The 24,397-nt window shown below is 43.0% G+C and overlaps 1 protein-coding gene across 4 annotated transcripts; it reads left to right on the top strand.

Moving 5' to 3' along the window:
• Positions 1–1,868: 1,868 nt before the first annotated feature.
• LOC110520059 (WD repeat, SAM and U-box domain-containing protein 1) lies at positions 1,869–24,210 on the top strand. 4 transcript variants are annotated; one of them, XM_021597052.2, is made up of 13 exons: positions 1,870–2,154; positions 2,380–2,657; positions 2,745–2,799; positions 4,465–4,652; positions 6,852–6,938; positions 8,654–8,747; positions 9,440–9,473; positions 9,645–9,685; positions 9,782–9,888; positions 10,623–10,649; positions 11,861–12,046; positions 22,125–22,259; positions 23,430–24,210. In XM_021597052.2, the coding sequence occupies exons 2-13, from the start codon at positions 2,402–2,404 to the stop codon at positions 23,579–23,581; spliced, it is 1,362 nt and encodes a 453-aa protein (XP_021452727.1). In that variant the 5' UTR covers positions 1,870–2,154; positions 2,380–2,401; the 3' UTR covers positions 23,582–24,210. The 4 variants fall into 4 exon arrangements, with proteins under 4 accessions (XP_021452725.1, XP_021452727.1, XP_021452726.1 ...); XM_021597050.2 differs by having other exon boundaries at positions 1,869–2,154; positions 2,380–2,799; XM_021597053.2 differs by lacking the exon at positions 10,623–10,649 and having other exon boundaries at positions 1,873–2,154.
• The last annotated feature ends 187 nt before the right edge of the window (positions 24,211–24,397 follow it).

Raw genomic sequence — 24,397 nt, 5'->3', positions numbered from 1 at the left:
CTCAATTCCTCGGGTTGTGGACTCTACAAGGTGTCGAAAGCGTTCCACAGGGATGCTGGCCCATGTTGACTCCAATGCTTCCCATACTTGTGGCTGGATGTCATTTGGTTGGCGGACCATTCTTGATACACACAGGCAACTGTTGAGCGTTAAAAATCCAGCAGCGTTGCAGATCTTGACACTCAAACCGGTGAGCCTGGCACCTACTCCCATACCCCGTTCACATACACAATCCATGTCTTAAAAATCCTTATTTCAACCTGTCTCCTCCTTCAGCTACACTGATTGAAGTGGATTTAACAAGTGCTATCAATAAGTGATCACAGCTTTCACCTGGTCAGTCTGTCATGGAAAGAGGTGTGCAAAACATAAGCCTGGTATTTAAATGTCATAGGATTATTACTAGATTTGTCTAAAGAGTCTATATGAGTTCAGGTGGGCCATCTTGCTTCAGAAAACAAAGGAAAGGAGGGGGGTGCTCAACAATGACAAAAATCATGAAATGGGCCTCCCAAGAAAAACTTCCAAAAGGACTAATTTCAGGTGGAAATGATTTGGAGCACTCAACAAAAAAAAAGCAGAGATTAGATTTTTTGGGGACTCTTGTCTCCAGAGTCAGGCACCCAATTATCACAAATAACCTATGTTTGCTGAACAAAAATATGAACACAACAATTTGAAAGATTTTACTGAGTTACAATTCATATCAGGAAATCGGTCAATTGAAATCAATTCATTAGGCCTAAATCTATGGACTTTACATGACTGGGAATACAGATATGCATCTATTGGTCACAGATAAGACAAGGTAGGTGCATGGATCATAAAACCAGTCAGTATGTGGTGTCACGCTGTATGAGGCGAATGGCGGTCACATCTTCACATTGAGTTGATCAGGCTGTTGATTGTGGCCTGTGGAATGTTGTCCCACTCTTCAATAGCTGTATGAAATTGCTGGACATGGGCTGGAACTAGAACACGCTGTCGAGCCAGAGCACCCCAAACATGCTCAATTGGTGACATGTCTGGTGAGTATGCAGGCCATTGAAGAACTTGACATTTTCAGGTTTTAGGAATGATCAGCATTATCATGCTGAAACATGAGACGATGGTGACGGAAGAATGGCACAACAATGGGCCGCAGGATCTTGTCACTGTATCTCTGCATTCAAATTGCCATTGATAAAATGCAATTGCAGTTGTCAGTAGCTTCTGCCTGCCCATACCATAACCCCACTGCCACCATGGGGCAGTCTGTTCACAACCTTGACATCAGCAAACTGCGGTTGAGAGGCCTGTTGGACGTACTGTCAAATTCTTTAACATTGTTGGAGGCGGCTTATGGTTAAGAAATTAACATTCAGTTCTCTGGTAAGGACATTCCTGCAGTCAGCATGCCAATTGCACACTCCCTCAACACTTGAGACTTCTGTGGCGTGACAAAACTGCTCATTTTAGAGTGGCCTTTTGTCCCCAGCACAAGATGCACGTGTAATAATGATCATGCTGTTTAATCAGCTTTTTGATATGTCACACCTGTCAGGTGGATGGATTACCTTAGCAAAGGAGAAATGTTCACTAACAAGGATGTAAAAAAAAAATGTGCACAACATTTGAGTGTGTATTGACAATTTCTGGATTATTTTATTTCAACTCATGAAACATGGGACCAATACTTGCTGCATTTATATTTTTGTTCAGTGTATCAGTATCGACAAGGCCTATTGATTAACGAAACTCAATGTTTCTCGTATTATTTTGTTTTATAATTTGCCATTTACCTTGAAACATTTTTTCTTACACTGTCTCAATGGGCCACTACGCTGTAAATAGGAGATTAAGTGTAATGGCTCAAGTCACTCTTGACGTCGAAACGTCAGCCACCTGCCCGCATCCTGTACAATGGATTCAATTGAGCTAAAATAACTACATCTCTGCTTTTTTATTTTATTACGTGCTCCAACTCCTTTCTACCTCGAAAGAGTAAATTGGATATTTGAGAAACAGTTCGTAAATACAAGGACATTTTCCAGTGTCATATAACAACTTCCAATGTCACGTGTTGAGCAATCGGTCATGAGGTTTATTGTGTACAAAAGGTAAGCGCCACCTGTCACCAACAGCACAAGGTCGGCTGATAAAAGGTAAAGAAAGGTAAGACTTTTCAAATATTCATAGTTTTAGATTTGGCAATATTAACAATATCAGTAACAAAACGCCTTTGTCTGATTTAACACCTGCACACATGAAAGTAGTACCTACCTGATTTTGGTGTATTATTCTATATCCAGTGATATTCATACATAATTTCGGTTCCGTTAATACCTGGGTGTTTTGCGCCACCTAGTGTAAGCTAAGGTTGTTCACTTTTATTTACAGGAAGTGCATCTACTGTGACAAAATGGTGTCATTAATCTGCACGCTCCAGGACCATCGAGATGAAGTATATTGGTGCGCGTTCTCCCCCACACTACTGGCGACTTGCTCCGGGGATAAGACCATACGCATCTATAACACCAATGACTTCTCGGAGTTGCCGTTTTCGCCTCTGTCAGGCCATCGATATGGAGTTCACTGCTGCAGTTTCAGTGTATGTGGCACCTACCTGTTCACCTGTTCCACAGACGCTTTAACTATCATTTGGAGTATGGCAACAGGTGAGGTAAAGACGAAATTTGAACATCCTGGAGGCAGCCCAGTCAGGGTGTGCTCACTGTCTCCCTACTCCTCTCTCCTGCTGTCAGGGGCATCAGATGGAACCTTGGCCCTTTGGGATTTCCACTCTAAGAAATTACGCAAGTAGGTGTTAGATCATGAGACAAATCCCTATATTGCATTGTACCAGTCAAAAGTTTGGACACACCTACTCATTCAAAGGTGTTTCTTTATTTGTACTATTTTCTACATTGTAGAATAATAGTGAAGACATCAAAACTATGAAATAACACATATGGAATCATGTAGTTACCAAAAAAAGTGTTACATCAAAATATATTTGAGATTCTTCAAAGTGACCACCCTTTGCCTTGATGACAGCTTTGCACACTTGGCATTCTCTCAGCCACCTTCATGAGGTAGTCACCTGGAATGCATTGTAATGAACAGGTGTGCCTTGTTAATAGTTAATTTGTGGAATGTCTTTCCTTCTTAATGCATTTGAGCCAATCAGTTGTGTTGTGACAAGGTAGGTGGGGATAGCCCTATTTGGTAAAATACCAAGTCTATATTATGGCATGATCAGCTCAAATAAGCAAAGAGAAACAACAGTCCATTACTTTAAGACATGAAGGTCAGTTAATCCGGAAAATGTCAAGAACTTTGAACGTTTCTTCAAGTGCAGTTGCAAAAACCATCAAGCGCTATGATGAAACTGACTCTCATGAGGACCGCCACAGGAAAAGAAGACCCACAGTTACCTCTGCTGCAGAGGATATGTTTATTAGAGTTAACTGCCCCACAGATTGCAGCCCAAATTAATTATTCGTAGAGTTCAAGTAACAGACACATCTCAACATCAACTGTTCAGAGGAGACTGCGTGAACCAGGCCTTCATGGTCAAATTGCTGCAAAAAAAAACACCACTAAAGGACACCAATAAAAATTAGACTTGCTTGGGCCAAGAAACACAAGCAATGGACATTAGACCGGTAGAAATCTGTCCTTTGGTCTGATGAGTCCATATTGGAGATTTTTGGTTCCATCCGCTGTGTCTTTGTGAGATGCAGAGTAGGTGAACGGATGATCTCCGCATGTGTGGTTTCCACCGTGGAGGAGGTGTGATGGTGTGGGGGTGCTTTGCTGGTGACAGTGTCAGTGATTTATTTAGAATTTAAGGCACAATTAACCAGCATGGATACCACAGCATTCTGCAGCGATAGTCCATCCCATCTGGTTTGGGCTTAGTGAGACTATTTTTTTTTCAACAGGACAATGACCCAGGGCTATTTGACCAAGAAGGAGAGTGATGGAGTGTTGCATCAGATGACTTGGCCTCCACAATCACCCGACCTCAACCCAATTGAGATGATTTGGGATGATTTGGACTGCAGAATGAAGGAAAAGCAGCCAATAAGTTCTCAGCATTTGTGGGAACTCCTTCAAGACTGTTGGAAAAGCATTCCATGTGAAGCTGGTTGAGAAAATGCCAAGAGCGTGCGAAGCTGCCATCAAGGAAATGGGTGTCTAATTGGAATAATCTACATTTTGATTTGTTTAACACTTTTATTTGGTTACAACATGATTCCATATGTGTTATATCATAGTTTTGATGTCTTCACTATTATTCTACAATGCAGAAAATAGTCAAATAAAGAAAAACCCTTGAATGTGTCCAAACTTTTGAAGTTGGTGTGTCCAATCTTGAATAAAGCATTGTATTGCTTGCCCTCATTTCTCCAACCTAATAAGTGTATATAGGCCTACTCTTTAAAATGGTACGTCATATTCCAATGTTCAACCTCCCAGATCTAAGGCCGTGACAGAGGCCACGGTGATGGCGTGCTGCTTCACTCCATGTGGTCAGATGTTTGTGACAGGATGTACATCTGGAGATATCAAAGTGTGGGATTTGGACATGAAGCAGCTCTATGCAGAGAGGGATGCCCATGATATGGGGGTGGCCTGCTGCCATTTTGCACCCCAGTTTGACATTGGTAAGATGAGCACAGCATAGTTACCTCATTCAAATTGGGATAGTGCCCAGTTGAGGTATCATGTGTAAGGAAAAAACACACATACAGTACCGGTCAAAAGTTTGGACACACCTACTAATTCATGGATTTTTCTTTATTTTGACTATTTTCTACATTGTATAACAATAGTGATGACATCACAACTATGAAATAACACATATGGAATCATGGAGTGACAAAGTGTTCAACAAATCTAAATATATTTTAGATTCTTCATAGTAGCCACATTTTCTCAACCAGCTTCACCTGGAATGCATTTCCAACAGGAGTTCCCACATATACTAGGCTCCTGAGTGGCGTGGTTGTCTAAGACACTGCATTTCAGTGCAAGAGGTGTCACTGCAGTACCTGGTTCGAATCCAGGCTGCATCACATCCAGCCGTGATTCGGAGTCCCATAGGGCGGTGAACAATTGGCCCAGTGTCGCCTGGGTTTTTCCTTCCCTTTTTTCCTTCTGCGGTCCAACTCATCCCAAACCATCTCAATTGGGTTGAGATCGGTTGATTGTGGAGGCCTTTTACCAGGTAGGCCCTTTTGAAGTCTCATTTACAACTGCGAGCTGGCCGAGATAAAGCAAAGCAGTGTGACAAAAACAACAACACAGGACATGTCCTATCTTGGCCAGGTCGCAGTTGTAAATGAGACTTCAACTGGCCTACCTGGTAAAAGGCCTCCACAATCAACCGATCTCAACCCAATTGAGATGGTTTGGGATGAGTTGGACAATAGAAAAATCTGTATACAGTGAAGCAATAAATAGGCCAATAGTGGCAAAGTAATTACAATTGATAGAGTGATAGATGTGCAAGTACAAATACTGATGAGGTAGGTAGTTGGTTGGATTTATTTACAGATGGTCTGTGTACAGCTGCAGCGATCGGTAAGCTGCTCTGACAGCTGACGCTTAAAGTTAGTGAGGGAGATATAAGTCTCCAACCTCCAACTAACTTTAAAACAGTTATAGGCTGTGATAGGAGAAAACTGAAAATGGCTCATCAACATTGTAGTTACTCCACAATACTAACCTAAATGACAGAGTAAAAAGAAGAAAGCCTTTACAGAATCAAAATATTCCAAAACATGCATTGTGTTTGCAACAAGGCACTAAAGTAAAACTGCAAAAAATGTGGCAAAGAAATTAACTTGGTCTTGAATTCAAAGCATTATGTTTTGGACAAAGTACTAGGGAGTTTTTTTAGGATAAAAATAAATGTAATAGAGCTAAGCACAGGCAAAATCCTAGAGGAAAACCTGGTTCAGTCTGCTTTCCAACAGACACTGGGAGACAAATTCACATTTGCAGCAGCAAAATAACCTAAAATACAAGGCTTACCAAGACAACATTGAATGTTGCTTACCAAGACAACATTGAATGTTCCTGAGTGTCCTAGTTAAAGTTTTGACTTAAATCGGCTTGAAAATCTATGGCAAGACTTGAAAATGGCTATCTGGCAATGACCAACAACCAACTTGAGTAATGAATAATTTTTTTTAAAGAATATTGTGAAATATTGTACATTCCAGGTTTGCAAAGCTCTTAGACTTACCCAGAAAGACTCACAGCTGTAATCACTGCCTAATGTAATTCTAACATTTACAGTATTGATTCAGGGGTTTGAATACTTATGTAAATTAGATATTTCTATATGACATTTTTTGTACATTTTCAAAAATTGCAAAAAAAAAATTTCACTTTGTCATTACTGGGTGTGTAAATGAGTGAGGGGGAAAAATATATTTATTGATTTTGAATTCGGGCTGTAACACAACAAAATGTGGAATGAGTCAATGGGTATAAATACTTTCTGAAGACACTGTAGATCAGTATTTGTATTTATTTCCTACAGTCTTTTTTGATGTTCCACCTGCTCTCAGCTAATCATTTATTAAACTGGTGAAACATTTATTTACTCTTTAATCAATGACTCTTTAATTAACATGAGTTCCTATTATCAATGCAATCCATTTAAGATTGTCAGAGTTGAATTCTAGAAATTGCCTGAAATGTATTATCAATGTTGCCCAGCACTTCAAATGATAGGCAACAACCATGTGTGTCCTCCTATTGTGATGGGGTTTTATTATGAGGGCTATTGCCTGGTTTGTAAACAAGTTAATATTATTATTCTGATGCAGGGCGTTTGTTCCTCTGCTCCACAGATTTCAGTTCGGTCGAGTTTCGATTGGCCTCCTGTGGACAGGACAGTCAACTGAAGGTATGGATCGTATCTCAGCATGGTGCAGCAGGTAAGCTGGCCTGGCCTTCATTCAACCCAGTCTCTTTCTCTCTTCTCTCTCTCGCGAAAAGATAGGGAGCAGCATCAACAACCTTGAATTATCTGAACTGAATAAAATAATTGCATTAGTTTAGAACAAACCGCATCAGTACCTTTCCATATGAACATTTAATACATGTATCCAAACTTTGTTTAAAATCTGTTTATGGTATTTTCAACACATACTAGTTAAAGAGTCCAATATGCTGGTCTCTGTTCTAGATGTGTATGTATATCTGTATATATACGGTACCAGTCAAGTTTGGACACACCTACTCATTCAAAAGTTTTTCTTTATTTTTACTATTTTCTACATTGTAGAATAATAGTGAAGACATCAAAACTATGAAATAACACACATGGAATTATGTAGTAACCAAAAAAGTAGCCACCCTTTTCCTTGATGACAGCTTTGCACACTCTTGGCATTCTCTCAACCAGCTTCACCTGGAATGCTTTTCCAACCGTCTTGAAGGAGTTCCTACACATGCTGAGCACTTGTTGGATGCTTTTCCTTCACTCTGCGGTCCAACTCATCCCAAACCATCTCAATTGGGTTGAGGTCGGGTGATTGTGGAGGCCAGGTTATCTGATGCAACACTCCATCACCCTCCTTCTTGGTCAAATAGCTCTTACACAGCCTGGAGGTGTGTTGGGTCATTGTCCTATTGAAAAACAAATGATAGTCCCACTAAACCCAAACCAGATGGGATGGCATATCACTGCAGAATGCTGTGGTAGCCATGCTGGTTAAGCATGCCATAAAATCACAGACAGTGTCACCACCCCACACCACACCACCTCCTCCATGCTTCACGGTGGGAACTACACATGAGGAGATAATCCGAAACAGCTGTTCCTGGGTGAGCCGTGCGTCCAGAGTGGTGTTCCACATGGATGTGTTGTGGTGCCTTTGTCCTAGAGCAGCAGACACAGGACACTGAAGGGAGCACACAGAAACACAGGGAATGAAACCAGAGAACACGTACCTCTCACAGGCTGCAGAATAGGCCGCCTGCTGCAAAGTACAGGCCCTGGTGCTGTGCCTCGCCTGGTTATTGTTCCACATTCACAGGAAATTGTCCTTTGCAGATGGGCTTAGCCGCATGGGTGGAATTTTTATTGTCATCATTTTTCAGTTCTCTTTTGTGTCAGTAACCTTTCAATTCAACTGGCATTCTGCTTCTGCTTCCTGTAGCCGATGTGTTATTATTCATGCGTTTCCTCCTTAATTGTCCTGTAGCATTTTTTTTTTGTTGTTGTGTGTTTTAGAAAGAAAACAATCATTTCTATCTTTATCTCTTCATTCACTGTGAATTTTAATAGCCACATGGCCATCACTACTTACTCAGCCTGTAAAGGCTCAATTAAAAAGAAGAAATTAGAGATTTTGAATGACTTGCCAGCAGGGAAAGAATGTCATGTAGATAAGATGAATTTGAAAAGGAACAACAGCCTTACCACAGTGCTCAGTTGTCAACCTGCAAACACGATGTGGCATTACTGAATTGGAATGTAGTGTGTGTGTGTAGCCAAATCCTAAATGAACAGTCAGTTGTTAATCCAACTGTGTTTGTGGTCATGGGAAGGGTTCCAGGGATGGTCAGAGGGGTGGTCAGTGTGACACACAGCCAGTGGGTGCGAGGTCTTCTCTACATGAGGTCTTTGTGTGTTATTGATTCCCAGCCTGTGAGATGAAGCTGCTCCACACGCTGACTGGTCAGTCGGCCCCTGTGCTCTCCTGTGCCTTCTCTTCTGATGGTGAGCTGCTTGTCTCAGGGTAAGACCGTCCGTCCTCCATGTATGCTCTGATGTTAGTCCTCTCATGACCCTTAACCCTAACCATAGCTCTGGTCCAGGGTGTTTTGTGCGGATGGCGAGCTGCATGAACACCCTGGACCAGAGCTATCCTTACGCAAGCCGCACAAACGCCTTAGACCAGACCCACTTGGCACACACTGGTTGAATCAACGTTGTTTCCACATCATTTCAATGACATTACGTTGAACCAACGTGGAATATGCTTTGACGTCTGTACCCAGTGGGGACTACCCTAACACTCATTTTGGCATAGCCTTAATGCTACTCTAGGGTACTTACAGGAATAATTACAGTCATTGCATCACTGTAATGTAAGGTGTGACCAAAAAATCTATACATCCCTATTCAGTAGGAATAAGCCTCTGTTGGTATAATCAGGTAGAAACATCCATTGCTGCGTTTAAATACTGCTGTTATCCTATTGTACCACTAGGGGTCTCTACTCTCTACTCTGTTACAACATTCTGCTCTGTGAGTGAGGCTTCAATCTCATTCATGCTCGTGTTTGTTTAGTGAAGTAGCAGTTTTTGCTTAATTTCTGCACATAATGGGAAAATACAATTGTTTTATGTGTGATTTATTTGTTTGTATCTTGTACTGATGAGCTGTTGAGAAAAATAAATACATGTAATCACTCTTACGTGTTCTCAGCTCAGTGGATAAGACGGTGACCGTGTACAATGCGGTATGTAAAACACAATCTTGGGTGTGGTCTTAGTAAGTTGTTTTGCTTTTTAAACAGATGTATCCGTCCACACTAACACCACTGCTTCCCGTGTACAAATCACAGTCTCTAAACAGTGTGAAATGCCAGACATTCTTCTTTGTCACTGTTTGTTCATCTCTTCCTTTGTAGAGCGATGGAGTCCTCCTTCACACTTTGAAACGGCATGAGAGGTACCAGCATGACCTGCCTGTTACTCTCTGACGTTTGATAACTCAGTGGAATTGTATGCATCAAAGACACTGAATTCCTGTGCCTCCCTCTCTTAGCTTTGTGACAGCCTGTGCCTTCTCTCCAACCCTGCCCTGGATGGCTACTGGCTCCATGGACAAGAAGGTCAACGTGTGGAGGATAGCAGATAGAGATATCGGGCAGGGTAGGTAGTAGCCTGCTGTACTCCTAATGTACCGATCAAAGCCCAGCAGCCATTTTGTGTGAGCCAGGCAGCCAGTTCCACAGGGAGTGTAGTGTGAATGCAGCCCCAGCGGGAGAAGCTCCTCTGGGAGAGCTGGAGGAGTACTGTGCCTGCTCTGCTGACAGGGCCAGACTAAAAGTAAAAAAATAAAGAGGAAGATAAGTGTTTCCAATGACATCATCAACCAGTTTCTAGACAATTTGTATGCAGTTGGTTAACATCACATGATGCACACCCATGATGTCATTGGAAACACTTATCTTCTATATTTTTTACTACAAAACGTAGAAACGGGCCATTTGACGTTTGGGTGGTGCTGGAGATGATGAAAAGGAAGTAGAATTATTATTTTATTTTTCCCCCCCTTTAATGGTCATTAGCAGGCTGGCTCTGAACCTAGGTGATGCGATCTATAATGACCTTGTCTAACCTCTAAGCCCCACAGTGCCACACTTGCAGAGGGCCCAATGGAGAGACAGAGATAAATCAGGTGAAATGTCTTAAACGCGTAAACACTCAGGAAATGAAGCCGTGTCTGCAGACATCAGGGGGCCAAGCTAGACTAGAGTATTCAACAGAGGGTTTCCTTCTGAGAGTAGGCACGTTGACGGAGCACATTCCAAGCTCTCCCTCTTGCTCTGTGTACACAATCTCCTTTGAATGTGATTCATCTTGCGTTTTCTTGTGACTTCTAGCTCAACCCAGGAACCCCTCGTGCCAAGGTAAGAACACACAGGGAAATGTCTTCTCATTCGTTCCAGTGCACGATGGGACGGTCAGGAGCAGAAGTCTCCAGATACTGGCCACAGATGCTGATCTTTGGTTAGTTTAGCATTTACCCCACTAATGGGGTTAGGATTAGGGGAGCTGATCCTAGATCTGTACGTAGGGGAGCTGGAGCCAGATGCTGGGCCAATAAATGGATGAGATGTCTGGAGGAGGCATTAAAATAAACGATGAGGACTTGTAAAGTGACAGATGACGAGGAGGAGCCAGTTCAAGAGTGGAACTTTTCCAGATAAAAAAAGACCCCTCTCTTGGCAGAGCTCCCCCCCCCCTTCACGGATATTGACATGACCTTCCCCTGAGTCCCAAATAGAGTGCACTACTTTTGACTAGTTCCGTAGGGTGCCATTTGGGATGCAGGCTCAGATTCCCATCTCTGTGGGACTGTGAAGGGGGAGGTGTTACCGTACAGTGCAGGCAGATTTGATAAGAGGCCACTTACTGTTCTGGTGCGTTTCGGTTGATAGTGTTGGTGCTGTTTCACATAACATCATTAAGCCTCCATCCACATGTATGCTTCTGAGAGGGAAATTCAGTGGTGGTGGAATTTTGGCCTGAGGGGCAAGGAAACGATTGTGAATGACTGGGATAACAGATAGCGAGAGATGGAGGGTGACGTGAAGGGAGCGAGAGAGGTGAGGAAAAGCGAACAATGCCACGTTAATGTGAAATATCACTCAGCTGCTTAATGATAAACACTCCATGCTTTACATTTCCTACGTGGTGTCATTAGCAAGCGCAGGACACAACACTGTGCGTTCTATCTTGGCGATACCTGACAAATGATAGCCGCTCGCACAATGTCATGTGAAGGTTGCCTCTGACGAACAGTGTGCCTGCAAAGGCCAGAAAAACACAACCTTGTCCGGGGGGGGGGGGGGGGGCTCCGAAGCTGATAAATATTCCCAGGGCATGCAAATGTGATTTAAAGCACTGTTGATAAAAAGAGGATGTATAGTTTGGTGACAGGTTAGGAATCACTGGTTGGTCATTTGCTATCAGCACCAATGAAGGGTCTTCTTTGTGTGGGATGTGTTTGTAGGGATCTGATAAGTAGTATTGCAGGAGACGGCGGGGGTGAAGGACTCGAGGAGGGGGCATGTGGGAAGGCCCTTCCTCCCTTCCTGTGTTTGTGTGTGTCCCACAGGAGCAGGAAGGAAGCTGTCAGGTCACTCCAGGCTGCTGGTGAGCGACTGGTCCGAGGAGGATGTGTTGGCCTGGCTGAGTGAGGAGGGTCTGGAGGAGCTGGTCACAACCTTCACAACCAATAACATAGACGGGCCTGAGCTGCTCTGTCTGACCAAGGAGACCCTGGCCTCAGAGCTGAGCATCGGTAAGGACATGGAATTCACAACTAGGGTTGCAAAATTCTGGTAACGTTCCCCAAATTACCAGATTTTCCAGAAACCTGGGTTCAGTGTTTCTCCTATATATTTTTTTGCAAAGGTGGGGTATGGGGGGGATACTTTTTGTTGTAGGAGTTTGAGAAGAGTTGACAGGAAATGGTGCAGCGTGAAAGCTAATTTCCTGCAGTTCTGCACATTTTGCAATGGCTAATTCTGTATTCTTATGCTCAAACATTGTAACCAAATCAATGGGGACCCTAATCAGGGACCCTAAGCATGTGCTCTGCGTGCTCGGTCGGTAATCCAGCCATGCCAAAAGAACTCAAATTCATTTTATTTATTGGTTTAATCGTTTTAGCTCTTATTCTGGTGATTTGTAGTTCTCAAAGATTATATATATATATATATATATATATATATATATATATATATATATATATATATATATATATATATATATATATATATATATATATATATATATATATATATATATATATCTAATGTAAATAGATATGAATGTAAATTATATTTTCTACAAACTTTCTGACTGTTTCTAGTCATTTAAATTTACACTGAAGGTGTTTTTCCATCCAGATTAATTTAGTAAAAAATGTGGGTGTGGCAACAGTTTAACAGTGGTGCAGCGGGGAAACACTGCGGGTTGGAAGATTCCCGGAATCAGGACATCCAGAATCCTCCAACTATGATTTCTGTAAAACCCTTTTGCCACCCAACCTACAACACAACACACAGATCCCAGGCATGTCTAACCAGGGGCCCCGGCAGGGGTTTTGGGCCCCATGAAAAGATATCACATTTGGGCCCCACCACCACAGTCCACACCAACCCTGCGCAATTGCTGTAGCCACACACCTCCAGAGCCCAATCAACCCATTCAACGCTTTAAATAACTCTACCTTTGCAGACTTGCAACTCTCTTTTAGTCTAATATTTACTGTACGATGTTTACTGACAGTGAGCTGTGAAAATATAACACTGTGCAGACATGCACGCAACATTCTGCATTCAGTGGAATTCACTATTTGATGCAAGACTGATACCCTCTATAGGAAATGTGCTAAAGGCCATCTTTTACAGTCTAAATGTAATGTTAATGGTACAATTCTTGAATGGAAAGTTCTCTTAACATGAATGAATAACCTCTTCAATTCAAATAAATGAACATTATCATGCCTGTGGGCATCGTGTGTAGTGATCCGATATCCATTGCCATGCCATTTAACAGTTATCACTGGCCCTTGCTCAGCTTTACTCGCTAAGAGTGAGCCTTCTTGCTAGCAAAGTCACTGATCAGCTTGTTTTTCAACATCCTCACTTTGTCTGTCTCTTTCTGTGCACCTTCTCTCTATCCTCATCATCTGCATTTAAAAAAAACACATTTTATTTTTATTTCACCTTTATTTAACCAGGTAGGCCAGTTGAGAACAAGTTCTCATTTACAACTCCGACCTGGCCAAGATAAAGCAAAGCAGTGCGACACAAACGACACAGTTACACATTGGATAAGAAAACGTACAGTCAATAACACAATAGAAAAATATATGTCAGTGTGTGCAAATGTAGTAAGATTAGGGAGGTAAGGCAATAAATAGGCCATAGTGGCGAAATAATTACAATTTAGTATTAATACTGGCGTGATAGATGTGCAGATGATGATGTGCAAGTAGAGATACTGGGGTGCAAAAGATCAACAAAAAACAGTATGGGGATGAGGTAGTTGGGTATGCTATTTACAGATGGGCTGTGTACAGGTACAGTGATCGGTAAGCTGCTCTGACAGATGATGCATCAAGTTAGAGAGGGAGATATAAGTGTCCACTCATTGGCAGCAGAGAACTGGAAGGAAAGGCGACCAAAGGAGGAGTTGGCTTTGGGGATGACCAGTGAAATATACCTGCTGGAGCGCGTGCTACGGGTGGGTGTTGCTATGGTGACCAGTGAGCTGAGATAAGGCGGGACTTTACCTAGCAAAAATGACCGTTTAGCCAGTGGGTTTGGCAAAAAATATGAAGCGAGGGCCAGCCAACAAGAGCATACAGGTCGCAGTGGTGGGTAGTATATGGGGTTTTGGTGACAAAACGGATGGCACTGTGATTAGCAAATGGATGTAGTCTGAGTAGAGTGTTGGAGGATATTTTGTAAATGACATCACCGAAGTCAAGGATCCGTAGGATAGTCAGTTTTACGAGGGTATGTTTGGCAGCATGAGTGAAGGAGGCTTTGTTGCGAAATAGGAAGCCGATTCAAGATTTCATTTTGGATTGGAGATGCTTAATGTGAGTCTGGAAGGAGAGTTTTCAGTCTAACCAGACACCTAGGTATTTGTAGTTGTCCACATATTCTAAGTCAGAACCGTCCAGAGTAGTGATGCTAGGCGGGCGGGTGGGTGCAGACAGCAATCTGTTGTGTAGCATGCATTTAGTTTTGCTAGCATTTAAGCGCAGTTGGAGGCCACGGAAGTAGTGTTGTATGGCATTGAAGCTTGTTTGGAGGTTTGTTAGCACAGTGTCCAAGGAAGGGCCAGATGTATACAGAATGGTTTTGTCTGCGTAGAGGTGGATCAGAGAATCACCAGCAGCAAGAGCGATATCATTGATACATACAGAGAAAAGAGTCGGCCCGAGAATTGAACCCTGTGGCACCCCCAGAGACTGCCAGAGGTCCGGACAACAGGCCCTCCGATTTGACACACTGAACTCTATCTGAGAAGTAGTTGGTGAACCAGGCGAGGCAGTCACTTGAGAAACCAAGGCTATGGAGTCTGCCGATAAGAATGCAGTGATTGACAGAGTCGAAAGCCTTGGCCAGGTCGATAAAAACGGCTGCACAGTACTGTCTTTTATCTATGGCGGTTATGATATATTTTAGGACCTTGAGCGTGGCTGAGATGCACCCATGACCAGCTCGGAAACCAGATTGCATAGTGGAGAAAATATGGTGGGATTCGAAATGGTCGGTGATCTGTTTGTTAACTTGGCTTTTGAAGACTTTAGAAAGGCAGGGCAGGATGGATATAGGTCAATAACAGTTTGGGTCTGGAGTGTCTCCCCCTTTGAAGAGGTCAATGACCGCGGAAGCTTTCCAATCTTTAGGGATCTCAGATGATACAAAAGAGAGGTTGAACAGGCTAGTAATAGGAGTTGCAACAATTTCGGCAGATCATTTTATAAAGAGAGGGTCCAGATTGTCTAGCCCAGCTGATTTGTAGGGAACCAGATTTTGCAGCTCTTTCAGAACATCAGCTATCTGGATTTGGCGGAAGGAGAAGTGGGGGGGGCTTGGGCAAGTTGCTGCGGGGGGTGCATAGCTGTTGGCCGGGGTAGGGGTAGCCAGGTGGAAAGCATGGCCAGCCGTAGAAAAATGCTTATTGAAATTCTCGATTATTGTAGATTTATCGGTGGTGACAGTGTTTCCTAGCCTCAGTGCAGTGGACAGCTGGGAAGAAGGGCTCTTATTCTCCATGGACTTTACAGTGTCCCAGAACCTTTTGGAATTAGTGCTACAGGATGCAAATTACTGTTTGAAAAAGCTAGCCTTAGCTTTCCTAACTGACTGTGTATATTGTTTTCTGACTTCCCTGAAAAGTTGCATATCGCGGGGGCTATTCGATGCTAATGCAGTCTTTGTGCTAGTCAAGGACAGTCAAGTCTGGAGTGAACCAAGGGCTATATCTGTTCTTAGTTCAACATTTCTTTGAATGGGGCATGCTTATTTAAGATGGTGAGGAAAGCATTTTTAAAGAATAACCAGGCATCCTCTACTGACGGGATGAGGTCAATATCCTTCCAGGATACCCGGGCCAGGTCGATTAGAAAGGCCTGCTTGCTGAGGTGTTTTAGGGAGCGTTTGACAGTGATGAGGGGTGGTTGTTTGACCGCAGACCCATCGCGGACGCAGGCATTGAGGCAGTGATCGCTGAGATCCTGGTTGAAGACAGCGGAGGTGTATTTAGAGGGCAGGTTGGTCAGGATGATATCTATGAGGGTGCCCATGTTTACGGATTTATGGTTGTACCTGGTAGGTTCCTTGATAATTTGTAGGAGATTGACGGCATCTAGCTTAGATTGTAGGACGGCCGGGGTGCTAAGCATATCCCAGGTTAGGTCACCTAACAGTACGAACTCTGAAGATAGATGGGGGGCAATCAATTCACATGGTGTCCAGGGTACAGCTGGGGGGTCTATAACAAGCGCCAACAGTGAGACACTTATTTCTGGAAAGGTGGATTTTTAAAAGTAGAAGCTCGAACTGTTTGGGCACAGACCTGGATAGTATGACAGAACTCTGCAGGCTATCTCTGCAGTAGATTGCAACTCCACCCCCTTTGGCAGTTCTATCTTGATGTAAAATGTTGTAGTTGGGGATGGACATTTCTGAATTTTTGGTGGCCTTCCTAAGCCAGGATTCAGACACGGCAAGGACATCAGGGTTGGCGGAGTGTGCTAAAGCAGTAAATAAAACACATTTAGGGAGGAGGCTTCTGATGTTAACGTGCATGAAACCAAGGCTTTTACAATTACCGACGTTAACAAATGAGAGCGCCTAGGGTGTAGGTGTAAAGCTGGGGGCTGGGTTAACCTCTACATCACCAGAGGAACAGAGGAGGAGGAGGATAAGGGTACGGCTGAAGTCTATAAGAATTGGTCGTCTAGTGCGTTGGGAACAGAGAATAAAAGGAGCAGATTTCTGGGCGTGATAGAATAGATTCAAGGCATAATGTACAGGCAAGGGTATGGTAGGATGTGAGTACAGTGGTGGTAAACCTAGGCATTGATTGACGATGAAATAGCTTGCATCTCTGGAGACACCAGTTAAGCCAGGTGAGGTCTCCCCATGTGTGGGGTGTGTGACAAAAGAGCTATCCAAGGCATGTTGAGCTGGACTAGGGGCTCTACAGTGAAATACAACAATAATAACTAACCGGAACAGCAGAAGACAAGGCATATTGACATTAGAGAGGCATGTGTAGCCGAGTGATCATAGGGTCCAATGAGCAGCAATAGGTGCGTCAGGGAGCCGTTCGGTAGTCGCTACTGTGCTAGGTGAACGGAAGGCACGGCGTTCAGAAAGATAGCGGGCCGTGGCTAGCAGATTGGTCATTGGTACTGCCGGCACTGTCTTTCACCTCTTCCTCCACTTCCACACTCCTCCCTGACAAAACTGTATCACTTGAAGAGGGTCCTGGCTCTGTAGTGTGCTTGACGCATGTGATAGTATATCCTATAATATCGTTTGTAATAACATCATAATCAAAATTTCAGTTGCTATTTCAGTTACTTGAATGACTTAAATCAACTTCATGCACCACGGAAAAAAATTAAGCAGCACTGAAAACTACAGAATATTGACCCAAATTACCTACCGTTGCGTATTCCCACCACTAGATGTCAGTAAACTACCATATTTCAGTCTGCATCAAAGCCATGGAGACGTACCTTGGCCATATGATTTGAAGGTATTATTTTAACATTGGCTGTCACTTATACAGACTGAGTCACTCAATGCTTCAAACTGTCCAGCATCCAATACAGGCTAGGCTGTTTTTGTTTCATATAATGACCATTGTGTGGAAAAATAATTAGTGTTTGAGTTCTTATCATTCAAAAAGGGTTGAATCATTTTCATTTTTTTCATAATAATAAAAAAATAAATTCCCACGCACTATGTCAACTGACATGTCATTCAACACTATGCTGCTCACCTTCTTTTTCAGTTGGGAGACAGGGCTGGTTCAGGGGTATGGGGATGGGGAGACAGGGCTGGTTCAGGGGTATGGGGATGGGGAGACAGGGCTGGTTCAGGGGTATGGGGATGGGGAGACAGGGCTGGTTCAGGGGTATGGGGATGGGGAGACAGGGCTGGTTCAGGGGTATGGGGATGGGGAGACAGGGCTGGTTCAGGGGTATGGGGAGACGGGGCTGGTTCAGGAGTATGGGGAGACAGGGCTGGTTCAGGGGTATGGGGATGGGGAGACAGGGCTGGTTCAGGGGTATGGGGAGACAGGGCTGGTTCAGGAGTATGGGGAGACAGGGCTGGTTCAGGGGTATGGGGATGGGGAGACAGGGCTGGTTCAGGGGTATGGGGATGGGGAGACAGGGCTGGTTCAGGGGTATGGGGATGGGGAGACAGGGCTGGTTCAGGGGTATGGGGAGACAGGGCTGGTTCAGGGGTATGGGGATGGGGAGACAGGGCTGGTTCAGGGGTATGGGGATGGGGAGACAGGGCTGCATCTGTTGGGCCTGACACCAGGCAGGGACAACTGATTTAGTATGAAGGTTTACCTGCAATGATTAAATGTCGGCTAAAAGAGGAGTGAAATGTAAACACCCTGTGAAGATGTTATGTAACTAATGTTAGGGGAGCAAAAGTAGCCTATTTCACTATTTGCTAACAGGTTAATTTTCACCAGTCAAAGACTACACCCATCTTTCTTTATGAAAAATTGGGTGACAGTGTCGCCCTTTCTTTCGTCTCTCCTGTCTTTTCTTTCTTTTCGTTTTTGTAAACCAGATTGTTCTTTAGGAAGCTGAGACATGATGCTCCACCGGCATTCCTCACTCGCAATTCACTGCTAGCAAGTACCGTTCACACCTGGTTTGGGGGCAGGACCATGTAAATAGAGGGTGTGAAAAAGAAACCGTTTAGTTTTATTAGTACAATTGTAAATAAATTATTATATTAATGATGAAAGGCTATTAATTTAATATTGAAAAAAATGTACCAAATGTCCCCCCCCCCACCCCCGCCATGCGGCGCCCCTGTGTCTGACCTGTGACCTGGCATCTCCATTCCTCGTTAGTAATGAAGGGACCCAGGAGTAGATACATTGGATTATTCTGGATTGTGCAATTCTGTTGGAATGGAATACATACCACAGAGGCTTTTATCTGGCTTCTAATATTCCCACAATGCTCCCCAAATCAAATTGTAATCTGCTTTGGGGCTGCCAAGGTGTGACATTACTACTTCCAAAATGTCCCATTGGAAATTACTTGCTTATATAATTAGCTTCAGACAATTTCCCATCAGCCATCAGATGACCTTAGATGTTAAAATAGTTTGGACAGGACCTAGTGTCTTACATTTTCTATAGCATGCCAATACCTCAACCATCACTGTTAGAGATAAAATTACATGTTTACTCTGTGTCTTCACTGTGATATGATTGAAATAGATAGTGCCATAAAGACTATAGTTTTCTGAATCAGTATTAATCATTACCAATGAATCGTTACTGAGGAAGCAATACACTGCTATGAATCCCCTTTCCTTTCTGCTGTCCACACTAACCTACTTTAGGATTTCCTGAAGATGCTGTTTGTGGATACAGTGAAACAAATGAGATTCTTCACCACATCTCTGTAGAGGAGGGTTCCAAAACTGACCCCATAAAAGACTGTAAAAACACCAAGTGATTTTAATTTGGGAAATCTGTTCCAAAGTATTCCCACGCATAATAGAAAGATACTGTGTATGTAATTGTATAGAAATATAAGCAAGGTTTGAAATTTTACTTTTTTTTTTGTAAAATATCTCTGTTTTGGCTTCTTGCGGTCAATACAAATGATTTGTAATTATGTTCTGACCCTCTGACCATCCTCTCAAGAAATAAATTGTCCCGCGGCTGCATCCTAGTTGATGATCCCTGCTGTAGGGGTTTAGGGTGAATTCTGCATCACACCCACAGAGAGAACAGCACCTCGGTGTAGGACATGTGTTATCTCTAGGGACTAGCTTTTCTGGTACAACAATCCCCATCTACAGCAAACCTCAGTCCGCTGCATTACAGATTTATGGTGGTTTGTCAATGTATCCCAATGTAGTCTTGGTCCTGTGATCGTCAATATGCAAACTGTGAGGGTAAGTTACAAAGTGTATTTCGCAAGCAATCATGAATGTCACCTCATTTGCTGCAATGCAGTCACAAAGAAAGATACTGTAAATATTGCTCAGAGTTGAGCAATTCCCTTATCCGCATTAGTTAATTGTATGACTAATGGGTTCAGCAAGTCTGATTGGACGTACACATTTTGATTGAGCACTTTTCCCCACTGGGATTTGACCTTTTGTGATTGCACTGCCCGATCTATCTATAGTGCTGCATCTGCACTGAGTTTCCTCCAATCACATTGGTTGAGTTTGATCCCCATAGTCTCATGGGGCCCCTGATTGCAGGTGCTAGCTAATTAACTCTACAGAGACACTAAAGTCATGTGGTGCTGGAGTTTCTGTCTTTCACGCCACCAACACAGTTTTCTGTCAGTTCCTACCCTAAGCGCACGTGTGTTTGTGTGTGTTTAGATCTGTTTCCCTTGAGCACCAAGTCACTAGGCACTGGCAGAACTGTGATTAACAAACAGAGCATTCCATATGTGGGCGCAAGGTCTTCCACAGGAAGAGGTCTGATTGGGTTGCTGCTAGATGGTATGAAGCTACGGTAAAAAAGTTGTATGTTCAGGTTGCATCGGGGAGAATTTTAGCTAACCTTAACCCTTTTCCTAACCTTAACCTAATTATCTTAACCTGCTACGTTAATTCTCCTAACCTGCTACGAAAAGTCACTTCTGTCCGTAGCTGTATACCATCTAGTCAAAACAGTCTGATTTGGGAGATGATCATTCCTTGGTATACATCCCGGACCCTGTCGAACTGCCTGACAATGAGGCCGTTTTCAGACTGCAGCTCAGTTCTGCTCCCCAGAGGCCCTAACTGAATCATCTACAATGCAGCCAAGAGGCGGACGGAGGCAGACGTCATTGTGTCTGGGGCTCTGTTTCACCATGCCAGAAAGGTGACGTGCTGCTCTAAATAAAGGTGGCCTACTGGTACCTGCTGTCGACATACTGGCACCCACCGGAAAACCACAATTCTTTGGCCCTGGAGATGCACTATTCAAACCTATTCCGTTGGGTAACTGTAGGCTTTAGGAGTTACAATTCTATCGAGCAGCGGTTGCTTTGCTGTGCCCCAAGTGATAGCGGACATCTTCCTGGCTACCATCTCTCTTCCTGTGGAACATTCCAAGTTCCAACACCAATAACATTCAAGTGATCCTCAGGGATGACGTTCAGTTGCCTGCTGCTTTTGAAAAGCAGAGCTTTAAAACTGTCTGCAGGCTTTGAATCATCAGTAGTACCCTTTGTTTCTGTGAAGATGGGTGAAGGAGAATCCCAGTCAGATTTATGCATCTGTCTCTTATCGGGGTAAGCCAGAAGAAAGGATTGCACATTTTATTGAACAGTAGATGCTGTCATTGGGTTTCCTAGCACAGATAATGAGGGCTTGTTTATGGAAGCACTGACACTGGCAGTTCCTCAGTTTGGCTTTACCCTTCACCAATGTCCACACACATGCTGTGTTAATTTCTAGGGAAATGTACTACTACCACAAATAACCATAAATATGACAGGCCCAGACAATCAGAATGAGTTTTAAGGGCTTTATTACAGACAGAAAAACTCTTCTTCAGTTTCATCAGCTGTCCGGGTGACAGGTCTCAAACGATCCTAAAGGTGAAGAAGCCGGATGTGGAGGTCCTGGGCTGGCGTGGTTACACTTATGGTAGAGAAATTAACATTCAATTCTCTGGCAACAGCTGTGGTGGACATTCCTGCAGTCAGCATGCCAATTGCACGCTCCCTCAACTTGACACATCTGTGGCATTGTGTTGTGGGACAAAACTGCATATTTCAGTGGCCTTTTGTCTCCAGAACAAACTGCACCTGTGTATTTACATTTTTTATTTAACAATTGCCCGCTCCCAGCACAAGGTGCACCTGTGTAATGATCATGCTGTTTAATCTGCTTGTTGATATGCCACACCTGTCAGGTGGATGGATTATCTTGGCAAAAGAGAAATGCTCACTAACAGGGATGTAAACAAATTTGTGCACAACATTTAAGAGAAATACGTTTTTTTGTGCATATGGAACATTTCTGGGTTCTTTGATTTCAGCTCTTGAAACATGGGACCAACACTTTACATGTTGCGTTTTATATGTTTGTCCAGTATAGTTTTGTATGTTGCCATTGTTTTTCTAGAGTCGGTGGGTCTCCGTGGTAAAGTCCTGAGGAAGGTGGAAGCTCTGAAGGCAGAGTTGACGGGACTAGACGCCCCAGATGAGTTCCTCTGTCCAATCACCAGAGAGGTGATGAAGGACCCTGTCATTGCTGCAGGTGAGGGAGAGGGCATGAAAACATCTGTCTCACAGGCTGTGTATTTTTTCCATTAATTGGCCTTTTGACCAATCCGATCAGCTCTGAAAAATCTGACTTGAAAAGATTTGTCAAGACTAATTAGTGGAAAAAAGTTGGGTTGCCGGTCTAAACGCAACCGTACAGTGCATTCAGAAAATATTCAGAACCCTTCACTTTTTACACATTTTGTTACATTACAGCATTATTCTAAAAAATTTCCCTCCATCTACACACAATGCCCCAGAATGACAAAGCAAAAACAGGTTTTTAGACATTTTTGCAAATGTGTTTAAAAAGAAAAATGTAATATCTGATTTACTATTCAGACCTTTTACTCAGTACTTTGTTTAAGCACCTTTGGCAGCAATTACAGCCTCAAGTCTTCTTGGGTATGACGCTACAAACTTTCAGACCTTTTACTCTGTACTTTGTTTAAGCACCTTTGGCAGCAATTACAGCCTCGAGTCTTCTTGGGTATGACGCTACAAACTTTGGCACACCTGTATTTGGGGAGTTTCTCGCATTCTTCTCTGCAGATCCTCTCAAGCTCTGTCAGGTTGGATAGGGCTTGTCGCTGCACAGCTATTTTCAGGTCTCTCCAGAGATGTTCAATCGGGTTCAAGTCCGGGCTCTGGCTGGGCCACTCAAGGACATTTAGAGTGTGTCTGCCTTTCCAAATCATGTCCAATCAACTGAATTTACCACAGGTAGACTCCATTAAAGTTGTAGAGACATCAAGGATGGTCAATGGAAACAGGATGCACTTGAGCTCAATATCGAGTCTCATAGCAAAGAGTCTGAATACTTATGTAAATAAGGTATTTGTTTTTTATTTTTAATACATTTGCAAACATTTAGAAAACCTGTTTTCGCTTTGTCATTATGAGGTATTGTGTGTAGACTAAAAATTGTTTTTTAAAATCCATTTTAGAATAAAGCTGTAACGTAACAAAATATGGAAAAAGTAAGGGGGTTTGAATACTTTCCAACTGCACATGTCCTTGTTCGTCAATGCTAACGTAGCCAATTTGTTATTGTTTAAAAAAAAAATATGCACTGTTTCCTGCTCCAACTCACGTTATACTGTACGTAGCCTATAAAAGTAATTATGTCAATGTCTGATGTATAAAATGTGTCTAAAATCAACAGATGGATATTCCTACGAGAGGGAGGCCATTGAGAGTTGGATCAGCGCTAAGAACCGCTCCAGTCCCATGACCAACCTACCTTTACCAACCACTCTGGTCATGCCCAACAGAAGCCTGAAGACCGCTATTGGCCGTTGGACTGCCACTCAGTGATGGATTGGTGTACGAGTAATCAGTAATGCCTTATTCTGAAGCAGACTATAAAATGAGGTCACCCAATTGTTTCCTATGAGAATACTCAGTGGTGCATTTGATGGTCAGGAAGTGTCATTTCAGCATGTCGCCATCTTGCTACATTAAGTTTTTGGAAACATTGCATGCGCAGTTTGAGCTACTCTAGGAAGTGACGGTGCAGGCTAGCTCAGTGCTACCCCCTCTCATGGAGAACCTCAAGTTGAAGGCCAACCAGGTACTACAGGCTACCATTAGCAACTAAATGATCCTTAGAACTTTGTCTGTGTGTGATTTTAAAGGAATTGCTTCAAAGACATACATCCAGTGAAATAGAAATCATGTACCATGATTGTGTTTGGAAAAGGTTTTTATATCCACAAATATTTACCACAAAAATCGCCATTTCCCCATTCACTATAAATGTGGGGTCTTGTTTTCTGGAAACAATGCCTGCAGTACTGTGGTCGGCCTTCAACTTGAAATCATCAATGCGAAGGGGGCATTTCAGAATCAAGACAAATTTGTACAATGTGATCACTGACAATCATTTCACTGCACAGTTCTATTATATACTTTTGATTAAACAAGGGTGATTATTCATGAATGAATGATATGTCGTTTGCCTGTGTGTGCCTTGCAAATTACTAGATCTTTACATCATTTGTGCAATAGGATTTTCTGGGAATAAACTAAATTGGAGTCGACGTTTATACTGTATATACAGTATAAACATGTGGTTCTAAAATGTATTGTCTAACTTTGCTCTGGTCCATGACGTTTAGTGTGCATTCAAAC

Source organism: Oncorhynchus mykiss, chromosome 3 (genome assembly GCF_013265735.2).
Source record: "Oncorhynchus mykiss isolate Arlee chromosome 3, USDA_OmykA_1.1, whole genome shotgun sequence".
Classification (NCBI taxonomy): domain Eukaryota; kingdom Metazoa; phylum Chordata; class Actinopteri; order Salmoniformes; family Salmonidae; genus Oncorhynchus; species Oncorhynchus mykiss.
This window is presented reverse-complemented; position numbering and strand designations above follow the sequence as displayed.